The 16,180-nt window shown below is 45.5% G+C and overlaps 2 protein-coding genes across 4 annotated transcripts in view; one reads left to right on the top strand and one right to left on the bottom strand.

Annotated features, from left to right (window-relative positions):
• Nucleotides 1-4,471, top strand: part of CCDC85C (coiled-coil domain containing 85C) — a 74,765-nt gene extending 70,294 nt beyond the window's left edge. The window contains exon 6 of the mRNA XM_077123508.1: nt 42-4,471. Coding sequence (XP_076979623.1) covers nt 42-131 — 90 coding nt within the window. The 3' untranslated portion in view covers nt 132-4,471. The remainder of the gene's footprint in view (nt 1-41) is intronic.
• Nucleotides 3,623-16,180, bottom strand: part of CCNK (cyclin K) — a 25,926-nt gene continuing 13,368 nt past the window's right edge. For all 3 annotated transcript variants that reach the window (XM_077123507.1, XM_077123505.1, XM_077123506.1), the window contains 7 exons: nt 13,185-13,290; nt 12,643-12,700; nt 11,539-11,708; nt 11,084-11,352; nt 10,253-10,286; nt 8,059-8,130; nt 3,623-4,976 (listed from right to left, as the gene is read on the bottom strand). In XM_077123507.1, the coding sequence (XP_076979622.1) occupies nt 4,351-4,976; nt 8,059-8,130; nt 10,253-10,286; nt 11,084-11,352; nt 11,539-11,708; nt 12,643-12,700; nt 13,185-13,290 (1,335 nt within the window). In that variant the 3' untranslated portion in view covers nt 3,623-4,350. The remainder of the gene's footprint in view (nt 4,977-8,058; nt 8,131-10,252; nt 10,287-11,083; nt 11,353-11,538; nt 11,709-12,642; nt 12,701-13,184; nt 13,291-16,180) is intronic.

Below are 16,180 nucleotides of genomic sequence, written 5' to 3'. Positions count from 1 at the left end.
CTGGGGGGCCGTACTCAGATGTTGCCCCTCCTTCCCTACAGGTGGTCTGGAGGAAACTGGGAGATGCCGCCAGCTCCAAGCCCTCCATTCGGCAGCACCTGTCTGGGAACCAGTTCAAGGGGCCTTTGTAGGGCCATTCCTCCTTGGGCACAGACTGGCCTGGCCTGGGCATGGGCACCAGGCATGGGCGGGGCCCCTGGCTGCACCGCTGTTTCCTCTCCGTGGTGAATTGTACATAGGATGCTGCCCCCTGCTGAGGTCGGTGCCGTGGACCCACCACCCCGATGGCCAGGCCTCTACCCCACCTCTCACACCAGCAACTGGGAAGAGAAGACACCGCCAGCCGGAGAGCAGCATGGACAAGCTCCTTTCCTCCTGGCCCAGCCTGGTCCCCGAGTGGTGAAGCTGCTTCAGAGACACCAGGCCTGGGACAGTCACATACTCTTGTGTCCCAGCCTTGGTGGAGGGGATTCTTATCAAGACCCCACGTCTGGCTGCCACCTGTACCTGGGCCCTGATGTGGGGGCACCACTTCTCACCCTCCTGCCCATGGCTGCGCCTCAGTTTCCCTGGGTACTGGGCCCACCAGGTTGTGGACAGGGACAGGTGGCTGTGCCCATGGCAGGCTGGTGGCTGCTTCTGAGGCCCTTTCTGTGACCCTCAGCCCTTGGAACCCGGGGCCTCTACCGCAGGGGCCATGTCCAGCTGCCCTGATGCCAGCTGCTGTTTGTTTTTAGAGTGAGGCCCCACCACCACATATACATACAGTCTATAACACTGCCCCCCCATGCCCCTAGCCCCATGCCAGGCTGTGCCTGTCTTCTTGGGTCCCTGCTGCCCAGTCCCTGAGATGCCTCCCTCTCTGGGGTTCTCATGATGGGCTGGAATGTAGGAAGGCCCTGTGGAGAGTCTGTGCCAAGCTCTCCAGATGGGCAGGGCTAGGCCATGCCAGGGCTCCATCAGCTGTGGTGTTCCCTGGGGCCTGGCTGCTCCCTGGTTTGTGTACAGAGCTATAGAGGTCTTAGGTGAAAAGAGTTCTGCCCTCCTTTGGAGGCCAAGAGCTTGACCTGGCTCTGGCTTTAGTTTGCTGTGTGATTTTCAACAAGTCACTTAGCCTCTTTTGGCTCCCTGTTCCTTCAGTGCTGCTCACTGCTCATTGCTCCAGCTCCAGTGGCCTGTGTCCTTCCTGGGACATGTGCCCAGGCAAGAAGGCAGGCTGATGCCGCTGAGGCCCCTGCTGAGCTCTGGCTGCCCTGCTGTCTCCAAGTAGGGGAACAGTCACCTCCCCTCTGAGCTTCTGTGTCCTCATCTCTGGGGCTGCATAAGTCCCTCCTTTCTGGGCTCTGGGCACCAAGATAATGGCCATATAGGAAACTGTAAAGTGCTGTGAGTTTTTCCTTTTTGTGAGGAAGATGAGGCTCAGAGGGGTGAGTGATTTTGTGGCACATTACAAATAAATCCCAGCCCTGTATGGTGCAGACAGGCCGTTTTCCTAACAGGGTCCATACTGTTCTGATCAGCACCCTGGAGCCCTCACCTTTCCTTGTTCTCACGCCATCAGACTTCCTCATTCTTCCACTGGTGCTCAGTTTCATGCAAAGCATGTCCTTGGAAAGCCCAAAGTTGTGTGTGCTCAGATCCTAGCAGGTTTTCTCAGGTGGGGCCCAGGGCCAGGGGAGGGAAGACAGCTTTCTTTCTACTTGCCTTGCTCGTGCCATCAGGTTGCGGGCTCCCTGGGGAAAGGCTTCTTGACCCCACTGCCCTCTTCCTTAAAGTTTGCCGTCAGGTCGGCAGGGTACCCACCTGGCCACCAGGTGTGTGCACCTGAGGCTGGGTCCAGAACTGGGAGAGTCCTGCCCAGGTGAGCAGCTGGGCTGGGAGAGCAGAGACCCCTCTGGATCTTAGAGTTCAAAGAACCACAGAGCAGCCCCAAGGGGGTGTCTGTTCATTCTGGGTGGGAGCCAGGTCTGGGAGCCGCTTTGAATCATGTTTGAAACAGGTTGTCTTGGTTACCACTGAAAATAAGCAATAAGTAGGGGCTCCTGGTACCTGCAGATTGGCCCAGGAAGTACAGGCCTCTAAGGGGCCTCCCTGCTCCGGGGTGAGTGAACTTCGCTCCCTGCAGGTGCCACCTGAGCCAACACTGCATGGGACAGCTTTCGGGAACAGCCTTAATAAGCTGTTCAGAAAAGCCAGCAGTGACTCCTGGATCCCTCCTGCATATCCTGGGACACTAGGCAGCAGCAGAGGGCCAACAGGCTGGGGTGCGGGGGGTTAGGTGGGACCTTGCCATGGGGGTCGGGGCAGTGATGGGAGGCTGAAGCTCAGGGGCAGTCCAAGTTGCCCTTCTTCTCTGAGCTTCAGCTCTGGAAGCTCATGGGCAGGGGAGGGAGAGTGGGTTGTGGGGTAGGGTTGCTGAACTTGGTGTCCTTTCATAAAGGTCCCTTTCTGTTTCTAAGCCTCTGGTTCTAGAGCCTGAAGCCCAATGCTCGTCATCCTTTGGCTTCAGTTCCCACTGTGACAGGTGTCACCCTTCCAGCCCCACCCCAGGTGGCCACATTCATCCTGGAATCGGAATCTGCTGAGCACATATTTTAGGGTGGCACATTTTTACCCGAAAGTTCTTAGCAACATCAGTGTTTAAAGAGAAAAAAGTGACCTTTCATTTTTTTTTCTTGAAATTTGGGAGGAAACAGGATACATACTACTGATTTTTTTTTTTTTTAAGAAGCAAACTAATTGCATGACTGCAGAGCGGTAGAGTTGTATATTTTTCATAATGTGGGGAGAAGTATTTGTGCTGCTTTCTGGGAATGGGCTGACCAGGTGGCTGCTGTCCCAGGCCCTGGCAGCTGTGCTCTATTTTCTGTAGAATGTGACAGAGGCAAGAACCGGGGCCAACCCCGCCCCCCACCCCAGGCTCTGTAGGGGGCTGGAGGCCCCTTAGCCTCTTGTGCCCGTTTCTACCTTCTTTTGAACCACTTTGATTTGGGGAGAGAAAAAGAAATAGAACTTTTTGATAGTGTGGTAAAAAGCATTGATTTGAACTATTTTAGTAAAAGGAGTAAAAAGATTGTGATAGTGTATACTTTGCGCTAGATAAATAAAGGCCTCTTTGGAAGCCTCTGTAACAGGTACTGTGCTTGTTTGGGTTATGGGACTCCTGGGGGCACCTTCCATTGAGTCTAGTGCTCCATCCCTCCTACGGACAATGAGGTCCAGTCCCGGGGATGACTGCGAAGACAGGTAAATAAGACAACTGCTGGTTGGGTCTCCAAAGATTGACTAGTCAGCGGGCTGAGCCGAGCCCTTTCTAAGGTGTGAGCCATTATGCTTTGGAGGACTGCCTGCAGGTTTCTAATCGGTCTGCAATCAACCTGTTCCTCTAAAGGAAATGGATGCAGGCACAGGCTGGGGTTCCATAGCCACTGGGGTGCAGGTGGGCATGTTTCCAGGCTAGCCCACCAGATTGTGAGGTGGCTGCCCCAATTTACCAAAGATGTGCCCTGGGGTGCTGTGGTTTAGCTGGCTGGGAAGCCCAGGCCTCTCCTGGACACTGTTCCTCAATTTCCCTGGCTCTATGGAGGAAGCAAAGCTTCCTCTTCCAATAACAAACAAGAGGTAGGTTCAGAACTGATTTTATTTGGATAACTGACCAAAGGAGTCTTGTTTGTAACCAAGGTGGAATTCACAGTATGTTGTCACAGTCACACTTTAAAAATATTTATCTCTGTACAGGAATTTGCAAATAGATGTAAACATACGTTACTTTCCAAGTACATTTCTTCCCTTATCACTGGAAAAAAGCCATCCAACAAGGCAACCCCTTCAAAGTAATTTTAATACAATGGATATAAATATCCAGAAATCAAAAAAGTGGTTCTTCTGATCTCCTAGGTGTCATGGGAGAACATCACTGCATGGAAACAATGAGAACAGTGTGACTTCAGGTGTAACTGGACGATGTAAAATTGAGTTTCCACGGAAAATAGGCACTGACTTCTAGAAGTCACTCCTTACTCAGTGATTGACTGAACCAATATGGCTGGTAAACCTTCCTTTTGACTCGCATAAAGTGGCCCAGCGCAGGACTCCCAGCTTCAGCTGAAATAAAGTGTGCAGTCAAACTGCAGAGCTGCTCCCATGGCAGGTATGCGGAAAGCCAGCGTGTTCCCATGCTCCAGATAGGGAGGGCCACCCTGATTTCATTTCACCAGTCCCTTTCTTTCCATATTGCAGCTGTCTAGCATTTTACAAAGTACCCTCTGCTTACCCATTTACACTACTCTTCAAGTTGATTTGAAAAACTTTTTAAAAGAAAAAACAACAAAAAAACCCAAAGGCGTCACGTTATCTCATCCAGGCTGCCCGCCCCAGGCCCCCCACTGGAGGCATGCCAGGTGGGGGGATGGGGGGTGGCACAGGCGGCTGCCCTCCAGGTGGCACAGCTGGAGGTGGGTAGCTAGCAGGCGGCAGGCCCAAGCCAGGAGGAGGGTGTGGTGGGACTGCGTGAGTGGGGGGCAGGCGTGGGGGTGGGGGTGGGAAGTTGGGGTTGTAGGTGGGTGGAGGTGGGGGGTAGCCAGGAGTGGGAGGGGGAATGGTAGGTGGGGGAAAGGAGGCTGGTGGTGGAGGCACAGGCGGTGGTGGTGGGTTGGGAGGGTAGACATGGGGATGGTAGGGCAGGTGTGCTGGTGGGCCATAGGCAGGGGGCATGGCACCATAGGTGGGGCCCTCAGTCTTCATCAGGGACTGCAGGTTCTGGTAACCCTCTCCAGACATGTAGGAGCTAGTGGTGGACATCCCAGTCATGTAGCTGGAGGGGGGTGGAGGTGGGGGCCGGTGGGGGAGTGGTGGTGGCTGGTGCACCGGGGCTGGGTGTGCTGGAGGGGGGATCTGGACTTTGGGGAGGTCGCTGGCATCCACAGGGCCTGGTGGCTCAGCCTCACTTAAGGCAGCTGCAAGAGGAGGCTTCCGGTCTGCAGAGGAGAGAAAAGTCACACATGGTCAGTCCCTTTTCAGCTCACCCTGCTTGCAAAGATGCTCTGGGCAATGGCTGGTCAAGGTTGGCTACCTTGGAGCTGGGAAGCCCTGAGGCCAGCACTTGTGCAAGGTATCCCAGGGCAGTCTGCCTCTGTGACTGAGTCCTGGTGAGCTGCTGCCTTTTTCCAGGGCCATCTTTACAAAGAAGCAGCGAACGGCTGTCAGCTTGATGGCCAGATGGCACCCAGGCCTTAGGCCCAGCAAGGGCTCATCAGCTGGCAGGCCCTACCTCCAACCACGCTAAGACTCCCTCAGCCTAATCACACACAGGCAGGCTCAACAACAAACGGTCCTTCCACCCTGGGCCCCCAGCCCTACTATTGCTGCCTTCTAGTCCAAACACGTGCTAGGCCTCTCCTACGGTCTCCAGATCGTCAGCCTGGGAACAGGCCCACACTGCATGCCTACCTGCAGCCTCGTAGGTGGCAAAAATGCTGAGAGTTGATCAAACAAAGAGACTTAATACCGTACAAGACTCTTGCATTCCCAATGCATCCATCAAAGTAGCAACTCTGGTTCTTTTACTGAAGATAAGCAAGACTGAACCCCACTGCTTACTCCCGAAAGCAGTTTTCTCAAAGGACATGTGTGAGAGCACCTGAGTGTGCATGTCAGTGTAATCGAGCATGTGAGTACTGTGACTTGGCGTGACTGCCTGTGAGTGGGCAGGCATGTGCGCCAGTATGCTGGTGAGCATTTGTGTGTGTGAGGGTGGGGAAGCCCCTGCGTCAAGTCTTCCTGACCCTCCCATGCTTAGTGCCAGGCCAGGGCCCCTACTCCAGACCCTATCCCCTCACCCCTCCTTGCCTCACAGTGCCTTCTGTGACCCTTACTTCAGCCACAGTCACACCCCTGGAAGACATCAGAACACTAACCACTCAGTTTGTCCTTTCCCAGGGCAGCATGGAAGTCAAAGATGCAAAGCAAATCACATGAGCACAGTGAACCCCAAGGAACAGCAATGGCCTTGGAGACAGCTTTTCAGTTCCCACAGCGTGTCCCTCCTCGAGTCCCACAAAGCACCACTTTTGTGCTAGGCAGGGGCAGCACGTATCCTGACTGCAGATGAGGATACTGAGGCACAGAGGTGTGACTTGCCCGGAGTGCTAAAACCAGTCTCCCCCCCAATGCGGAACTGCCACACCTGCCACTCCCTCTGCCAAAGTCAGGCCCAACATCCCTCAGCAATAGTAATGTCACCAGAGCTGCCCCCCTACACTCCACTCCATTAAGCTAGGAGGCAGACACACCTATAGAGAATATGCTGCACTCTAGGTCAGGACTAGGTTCCCTTTGGTTTTAGAAGCTGACTGAAGGGTCATACACAGGTATGGTCCTCAATGTCTGTGCACAAAAGCACCAACCACCTTACGTTCTCCCTGTCAATCTGTAGCCTTCTAGGCCTACAATCAATTTCCTTAAAAATCACCTCTGCTACCTCTTCCAAGTCACTAGTGCATTTCTATCATCTTTCTTTGTGCCCAAACTTGAAGAAAAGGTGTTCTCTTCTCAGCATCTCTACCTCCTCTCTTCATAATTGCTCCCAATAATCTGACTTGTACAAATGGCACCAAAGCGCCCTCTTACTACCACTAGTGACTTCAATGTCTCTTCGTGGGAACGTTGTTCTTTTCCCTCTATTCACTCTCTAATACCATCCATTTCTCCTTCCTTCGTCTCTTCTGCAATGGACATCTAAAACACGTGCACTGAGGCCCATGTTTATGTGAACTACACAAGTAGTTCCCACCTCCACCTGAGTGCAGTGGCTGTCAACACTGCCACTGCCAGTTTCCACCCTTGATGCCCCCTCCCATCCCCTATAACCAGGCTTCTTCTGCCAGCCTGCCTAGCTCCAAGATGCTGCTCAAATCCAAGTCCTGCCAGAAGGCCCAGGCCTGTCTCCCAGCCACGTGCAGGGCTCCACAAAGGTGGCCCTCTTCCCTGAGTCCCTGGATATGTGCGGTGGCACCTCTCTGACTGATCTAGGTTCCCTGAAAGTACTGTTTCTCTCAGCCCAGCATGCAGCTGGGGGAGCTGTAGGTCCTGAGCTCCATAATACTCAATAACTGACCACAGGCATCATTTAAAGCAGGGGTCACACTGTACAGGGGATTGCAGAATTTTGGACCAAAGTGTAAAATGATGCCTGTTTCCTCAAAGCTTATAAACTGCTGGGAATGAATGTAAACGGGAAGAAATATAATGCTACAGGCACGTTTCTATGAGCTGAAGTGTTAAGCATGTGCCTGACCAATAGCTGGTATAGTGACTGAAAGCTGACACGACCTTGGTTCAGAGAAGCATCTGGAATGTCTAATACCCTTCAGAAAACACTCATAACCCTTGCCTTCTTTGATGAATGCTTCATCTTCTGAAAACATTGCCACATGCAAAGAATGCTAGGGTTTTTACAATTTTTCTCCTACATTTTTAGCTTTTCTTTTTTTTTTTTTGCATGGACAGGCACCAGGAATCAACCTGGGTCTCCGGCACAGCAGGCGAGAACTCTGCCACTGAGCCACCGTTGCCAACCCTCTCCTACATTCTTAGTGATGTCAAAGAAGCTTCCTAGTTCACTGTAACAGTTGTGAACTTTTCACTCTTTAATTTATTCTCCATATGACTCTGAACAATTGCATATTCTTCAAAATGCACTCAGAAGATGCCTTGTCAACGCGAAGCAGGTGTGAGAGAGACTGGAGTCTCCTATCTACAGCAATCCTACTTGGATTTAGGAAAATGTTCATAAGTCATCAGAGTTTATTTTCCTAAAATTGATTCTAATTCCACTCATCCAGGGTGTGACAGACCAGACAATATTCAGGTATCCTCAAGAGTTTTGACCATCTACTCAGCTTCTGGTTTGTAAAAATTAAAGTTTTTGAAAGACCCTTGATAACTACTGCCTTTTTTCTTTTTGGCCATCAAGTCTCCCTTGCATAAATGTTTCCCCAAGTCCTTCAGAAAAGCACAGAGAAAGGCAGGTGCTCCCTGATTTGCAGAAATGATGCTTACCTGGAGGAGGGTGGGCTGGAGGCATTGGTGGGTGAGTGGTCTCGATTTTGGGAATTTTTGGTGGTGGTGGTTCTAAAAGAAAAAGTAGATTAAGAAAAAACCACTTCTATCTTTTCCTGTGATTAAACATGTCAAAAAGAAAAAAGTAAAAATGTATTGTTCAAGGTTTTTTCTGGGAAGATAAAACATATGTGACCAAGGCTTTAAGAAAACATGAGGTAGGTGCAGGGAAACCACAATGCATTAATCCTGTTAAAGTAACAAAACAAAGCAAATACTGCCTTCTCCTCAAATGACACCCCCCCGCCCCCCACTCCATCACCTTACAGCCAGACCTTTGTCCACATCTACCCAAATTTGCTGGCAGAATATTTAAGACAACTTTTTCCATCCGCAGTTGAACAGAAGACCAATATCTTCTGTTTCCAAGCATCATCCAGCACCTTTACTAGGACAAGTAAAAAGAAAGGCCCAAAGCAGCCAGTGTAATGTCACCAAGCCCCCCTGAGAGCTCACAAGAGAAACCTCCCCTTTGTACTCCTATTTAGACACATTATAAGTTCACTTTGTTTCTCACAAATTTTATTTCCATTGCCAGCATATCAGGAACAGTCTAGAGGTATGTACTGACAGGAGGAAGAAAGTAACAACTGACACAAGCAGACTGTTCGGGCTATTGGGATAGAAGAACAATCCAATGCATCCCACCATCCTGGAGGGGAAAGCAGCTGCAAATAACTATCATCCCCAATAAGTCAAGACAGACAGGTTGCAGAAAGTCTATACTTGTTTTTATGTTTTGCCTTTTGTTTTTTCCTGAAGCTTCTTTACTCAGGCATGTACAATACTCTGCCTGGACTCCCCTGATTTTGCTTACCACTTTTTCTCTTGGTTTGTCTGGCCCAAATACAGGCCTAACTCAAGGTTGAAAGACCTCTTTTCTCTTTCTCAGGTTATCAAACCCCCTCAAAGTGGATAAACCATACACCTACTTCTATCACTTCGATTTCTCCTACAAAATTGTGGGCCTGAACTTCCAAGCCCATCCTTCGACTCACAAAGCAGCACCTCATACTCCACCTTTTTTACATCCGTCCCTTGTAGCTGCTCTTACTCTCACCTCAGATGTTTAGGTGCCAACCCCCTCCCTCTCTTCCCAGAGCAGTCAAGTGACTAGGCTATCTGGATCAGCATTGTCTAGTAAAAATACAAGGAGAGCCACATATGCAATTTAAAATTTCCTAGTAGTGACATTAAAAAGGAAAAGGGGTATCATCAATTTTGCACATCTCAGTTTGAACCAGCCATATATCCTTTCAATTCTTCACATTCCAATAAGACTTCTCTGTTTCCCCCCAGCTCTCAATTTCTCTGCTCACTTGAGTCCTTCTACCAGAATGCTCCACAGCTTTACTTTCACTTGCTCAAAGGCAATCACCTTTCAAAAGGCCTTCTTAAAACCTCATCATGCAGCTTGCTTGCACCTCGCTTACAGATCCAGCATCTGTTTCACCTTACGTACTCTTACGTGGAAAGGGCCACATTCCACTCTGCGCTTGACAATTCAGAGCTAAAAAAAAGTCACTGATAACAAAAACCATCATTCTCCCAAAGATGCTGCAACTTATCCAACTTTGGGCTCTACAAAATATAGGGGTGGGTAGCATGGGTGGAGGGGTTTAAATGAAGTCTGGTTGTGTCGGCAGCAGGGCCATGACTGTACATGACTGTACGGTAGTTCTTTGCACTTTCTACTTCCCAGCAGCCCTCTTTCACCACCATTAGTTTGCTGCTTTGTATTCCATATAGGGACTCCATGGTCCCATAATGCATGTCTACTTTCAAGGGATGAACTAATATGCAAAAATAAACACTGGTTTAACATTTCCTATATTCGTAAATTACCTATTTATGTATGTTATCAAGTACATTTTCATTGCCTCTAATGTTTTCTGTATTTGATATCTTCTGTCAGAGTATAATCTAAAAATACATGACACGATTATAAAGAGAGAAGACAATGCATTATTTTTCCTGCAGGCAACGAAAAGGATTACTGATGGCTCTAAGTTTAAGTTTTAAGGCCAATCTAAATCTGAAAAGAAACAATGTTTTCTAAGAAAATCAGTGAACTCAGAGTTTTAATATATGGACATATAAAACTAAAAACCAAAACATTAGAACAGGAAATTACCTGCTGCTTTGTTCTCTTCTTTGGGAGATACAACCTGTATCAAAAGAAGATACACAATTGTTAGCTGGGATCATAGGTATCCAAGGAAAAAATGGATTATCCAGGTACTAATGGACTCACAGCAAGAGAAACATGAACACAAACAAAAATTATTTTTGTCCTGAACTTCCAGGGTAAAACATGGCATCTAACAGTTCATCATTTCTTTCTCATTTTTAGACAGAATTAACTTTTCTCAATCACGAGTTCTAAACAATACCAAGTTTCCAGGCCCTCTAAGGTAGTTTCCTAACTGTGATCTGGGGTGTTCATGGACTTGTGTGTACTTCCCATAGGTTCTTCTGGGGACCATGTTACAACACACGATTACTCCAGTGACAGGTTGGCTATCCTGGGAGGAGAGATTATTTTCTGACTACCAGATACATTTATAAACACCCTGTGTCACCTAAATACTGTTACTATGAATGACACATATTACTGGGCTGGAAGAGAAGTGCAGAGGCAATATTCTAGCACTCAATGTACAGGCAAGGACACCAATGTACAGACAAGGACCGGTTTAAGAGACCAGTCAAAGAGGCTCTGGCCAACCAACACTGAACCAGTATTAGGATGGAGCCCTCCTGATTCCAAGAGGCAGCCTCTGGCCTCTGATCACACTGGTTTTCAGGCTTCCCAGGGACAGGGACATGCAGTCAGACCATGGGGTTGAGTCACTGCCTGCTTTGATGTTCCATGTGATCCCTTACAAGTGGGAAGAGCACAAGGTAGAGTGCGGCTACCTTGGAAAATGACCATGCCAAGAGGCCCCCATCGAGGCCAACTCACCACAGCACGTTTAACCTGTCTGGGAGGACTGGGTTGTGGAGATGGTTTCTTCGGTTGCTGTGCTGCTTGCTGTTGCTGCTGGGCTGACTGCTGGGAATCCTTCTGTTGGGGCTGGGTAGGCTCAGGGCCTTGGGACTGTTGTGACTGTTGTACTTGTGGCACTTGTGGTGTAGGCTGAAGAGATGGGGGCTGCTGGAGCTGATGGGGGGTATGATGAGGCATCTGTTGTTTCCCTTGTGAGTAAAGATCCAGGATTTGGTGGCAGATATCTAAATGAAAGGCAGAGATTACACTTACCTCAAATTGTTATCTGAAATAGAATTTAATTAAAGATGCTTCCGAAAAATAATTTATACATGCCCTTTTGGGGAAAATCCATTCTTGGGACTCAGGGCTCACAAGGAAGAACGATTAAATAAGGAACACCCTTGCAGAAAGCCCAGCATGCCACATACCTTCCAAAACATCAACAGGAACATCCTGAACAAACTGCTCCCACCATCTCCTATACATGGGTTTGGAAGTCCACTCCTGTATTTCAAATTTGCACAAACGTCCTGCGAGATACATCACTGCTACTGCGATAATCTCTGGTTCCCACTGCAGTGACAAGGTTGTGCACAGACTAGTTCAACAAGGAAAAAAAGGTTACTTTAATTGCATATGATCAAATTTTTACGATTAACCCAAGGTATGGAAATGAAATACTACATCTAAACTTTTAATTACTTACTTTACCCCAAACATGATCAAATAAAATATTATAGATTTAAAAAATATATATTGTCTTCCAAAAGTCTCAAAATAAGTTATTTGAATCACAGTTAACAATTTGTTCCTTAGAGAATCAGGAAAATTATAGCATATTCAAAAAACTGCTGTCATGAAATAGCAATGAAAAGTGGTTTATGTTTATAAACCACTGAAATCCTAGCCACCGCACTCTTTCTTCAAATGAAGTCTATCTTTTTTTTTTTTTTTTTTACATGGGCAGGCACCGGGAATCGAACCCGGGTCCTCGGGCTTGGCAGGCAAGCATTCTTACCTGCTGAGCCACCGTGGCCCGCCCTTCAAATGAAGTCTTGTAAAGAGGGTGAACATTGTGTAAATCAAACAAAATAGAAACTGCTCTGTCCACCCTGGACCCAAGAGGACTGCAACCCCCCATATTAGTACTCTGTGTCCCCTACTGAGGCCTGCATTACATGCCCATGGTCAAAGAAGAACATCGTTACAAGGAAATATATGTTTGCAGAACAAATTGGGTTCTAAGCATTCAGCTGTCAAAATTCTCCAGGGTATTGTTTCAGACTTGTGTTTCAAATTGGTGATAAGATTTCGGCCTTTCACATCAGCCAGACATGACAGCAAAAAGAAACACCTTTGCTATGAAGCAGATGGCCTGGATTTCAGCCCCAGTTCTGCCATTAACTAGCTCTTCAAGCTGGGGCAAGTCAGTTTCCTCTGATACAAAATAAGGGTTTGGATTAGAAGATCCATTAAGTCCCCACCTATTTTTTTTTTAAAACACTGGAATTACAACATAGTAACATGTATACCTGTCATTTACAAATGTCCACGCCATTTGAACCAACTTTTGAATTTTGTTTTTATCACCTAAAAATAGGAAAAAAAGGTAAAGAACTATTAAAAAAAAAAGAAATTCATAAGAAGCAACAAGTATTTATCCAAAGCCGACAGTGTGCTCAGCACCACCCCAAGACCCAAGAAAGTGCTCCCACGTGGGAAACAAGGACAAAACAATGTGGCCCAAGACCTGTCTGTTCTTTCTTTATAAGTGACCTACACTGAACCATCACTTATAGGAAACCAGGCTCCAAAGCAAATTTAATCAGGCTATTAAAAAACTCTGACTCATTTTCCCACCTCATATCACTTGGCAATTGAATGAATGAATCTGTTTAGGCATAAAAGACAACAGTATTAGCAGCTATAATACTGGGTATGTCTGGGCAAGCTAGGTACACACACATCAAATTTTCTGTTTTCCTCTTTTGGGAAGCATAATCTGAGAGTCATCAAATTATAAAGACTTGATTTCAGAATAAAAAAATTCTTTTTACAACTTTTTTTTCCTTACCTTTGAGTTGTTTTGCATATTTGAGTAAGAATTGGTATGGATGCTCCACCTGTAAATCAAACTTTATGGTTTGTAGTAAGATTCTCTCTAAAACCATGACTTCTTCCTATAATTAAAATAACAAATGTTGGGGTGCCAACTATCATCACAGTCTCAAAGAGGATTAAGAAAAAGTGAGCATTCTTGCCTACTTAATCTCTTCAATCTACAGTTTAGCAACTATTTTCTGTTTTTTTCCTACTCTCTCCCACTCAGGCTCAAAGACAATTATAAGTTCTGAAAAGAACTAAAAGTCGGAAGACAAAACAATCAGAATTAATTAAAAAAATAACAGAAATGAAATAATGATCCTTAGAAATTTATTATTTTCAATGCATACATCAGTCCCTGTTTACAAAGTAAACTTATTTTTATGTAATAGATAATTTAACTGAGCTGTAGTTTCTTTCAAGGCCTCCATTAAAAACGACTCAAATTCTGAGAAAAATTATCAAGAAGTTTTATTGAAAATTTTAAGCAAAGAAGAGATTTAAGATATGGTTAGCTTCATGCAAATTTAGACAGTAACTTAGGTGCAGCAGTTGTAGACAGTGTGTGAATGCATGTGGAAGGGGCACATCATTTTTGTGTTTAAATCTTTCATCTACCTAAAATAAGCTGTCTCAATATCACTTACTGAATAAATCATTTCTATTTTTATTTGAAATGTTATCTTAATCCTAAACTACTTATGTAAATAAATATGCACATACACATGTATAAGTCTTTCTGTTCACTGCTCTGTTGGTCTATTGTGTAGCAGGATCAAAGGGACTAATGTTGGTAGGGACAGTTCCAATGTTACTTCTCTTTCTTGAAATTTTTTTTCATTTTGCATGTTTTTCCCCTCACTTGAATATTCGTATCATTTCAGAAAAAACAAAAGCTATTATTGATGTTCTAGTTGGGAACTCACTGAACTTACAGAATTTAGGGAAAATGGACATTTTAACTACATTGAATCTATCAAAAATGTATTCATTTATCAAAATTTTTTTGTGGCTCTTTAGTAATTTAAAGTGCTTTTTTTCCCTTCTCACAAGGTTTCCAGAAATTTCTTGCAAGGTTTATTCATGTTAATTTACTGTTGCTATTGTGAATGGAATATCCTCTTTTATTATGCTTTCTACCTAGTGAATGTCTATAAAGAGTTATTTCTTAAATTCAATCACTGAATAGTCTGAATGTACCAAGCTTTTAAGGACAATTTACAATACAATCAAGGCACTCTGCTGAAATATCAATTAGGGAGAATTACTTACTTGGCATCAGAGGAGAAATGGCTTTGTAGGAGATTTAGAATCACACTGCTAACAGTGGCATAAATCCACTCTCTCCAGAAAGTGCACACATGTATGTAACTGGCTTTCATTTGAAGTACGGTATTACTTCACAGAATACACACTTGATTTTACAATGACTTCTTATTCCAAATGGCATGGCAAGATTAAGATTTTCCTACCCGGTTTCCCAAGGTTCCCTTATGAGCACTTTTTAAAATCTTAGAAATATTCACAGTTTTAAACAAACCAAACAAAATGGTTTTTCTCACCTTTGTTTTCATCACTACCTGTCCAGAGCTTTAAATCCTTCTAAATTTAGAAACCGTCTTTTACCAAGAGTACCCATAGCTTCCAGTACTACAAGGCAGCCGAAGGCCTGCCTCCACTTTGTTTCAAACCTTCAATTAATGGGTAATTATAGGTCTGTGTGCAAACATCATTCCTCAGAGAAGGCTTCCCTCAGCCCCATACTTGTCTATGTCCACACACTGAATGCTCTCGTAGCACCTTCTAATTACCCTTTATAACATTTATCATAGCTTGTAACCAGATATTTATTTGATTATTTGATTAAAATCTATCCCTCTACTTGTCTGTAAGATCCATGAGAACAAAGTTCACGTCTGTCCTGTTAACTATGTTATCTCTAGTACTGAACACAGTGACTGGAAAAATAATTTTTTTGAATGCATGACAAACTAATCCCCTGGTAGAAAAGCTCAAGCAGTTATAAACCATTTCCCTTTTTCTGTTTTCTGGGGGCACTGGAGCTGGACCTGGACCGGGTCTTGGTTTCCTAACTTGATGATATGTGAGTAAAAGTTGATAGTAAAAGGGGACTTCTTCAGAGTGCTCTGAGACAGCATACAGCAGCTGCCCTACATTGTGGGAGGCAAGACAAGAGTTAGGAAAAACAAGACTATGAATGGTACTAAACTTTACCGCTTTAGTTAGCTTGGTTTTAAATGTGATTTTGAGTTTTTTATCATTAATGCTAATCTGTCACTTATTAACTAAATATACGTTGAATGCCTGCTCTGCCCAGCCACCGTATTAGGTAGGCACTAGGCAAAACGGAAATGGATTTTGTGCTCATGCATCTTATAGATGAAAAGAGGAAAATTATTTATGTGATTATCTGATTAAAACTTACCTAATTATGAGATGTGATAAATGTCATTTCCTAAGGAAAGCTATAGGATATACTATAGGAAGACCTTTACAAGAATGGGGTGAAAGGAAAGTTGCCAAAGGTCCCTGAAGGTGGTTATTTTTAGAACATAACAAAAAAAAGCATATAAAGATTTTAGCATCATTTGCAGACATCAATCTCTGGCTGAATGAAACAGCTGCAAATATCAGTATCTTCCAACATTCTTGAGAAGCCAAAGACACAAAGCATATATAGATAGTCCTTTTTGACTAACCTGGAAGCTAGCTAGAGGTGTGACCCTGCCACCACAGCTGAGCCTAAGAAGTTAAACTGCTTCTTTGTCTAAGAGCGCTAAGGGTAGAAGATTTTTGCTCATGTTCATTCAATCTGTTAACATCTGTAAAGTGAGTAGAAAATTTGAAGGCATTAACACAAGTGCATGCTACATTACCTTCCCTCCACTCTTTACAGAAGCAAGGAAGTGTATGGACCTTCTAGATAAGACCTTCTAGGGGCCCAAG

This window comes from Tamandua tetradactyla, chromosome 12, assembly GCF_023851605.1.
Source record: "Tamandua tetradactyla isolate mTamTet1 chromosome 12, mTamTet1.pri, whole genome shotgun sequence".
NCBI lineage: Eukaryota > Metazoa > Chordata > Mammalia > Pilosa > Myrmecophagidae > Tamandua > Tamandua tetradactyla.
Note: the sequence above shows the minus strand (reverse complement) of the source record. Positions and strands in the feature narration are given on the sequence as shown.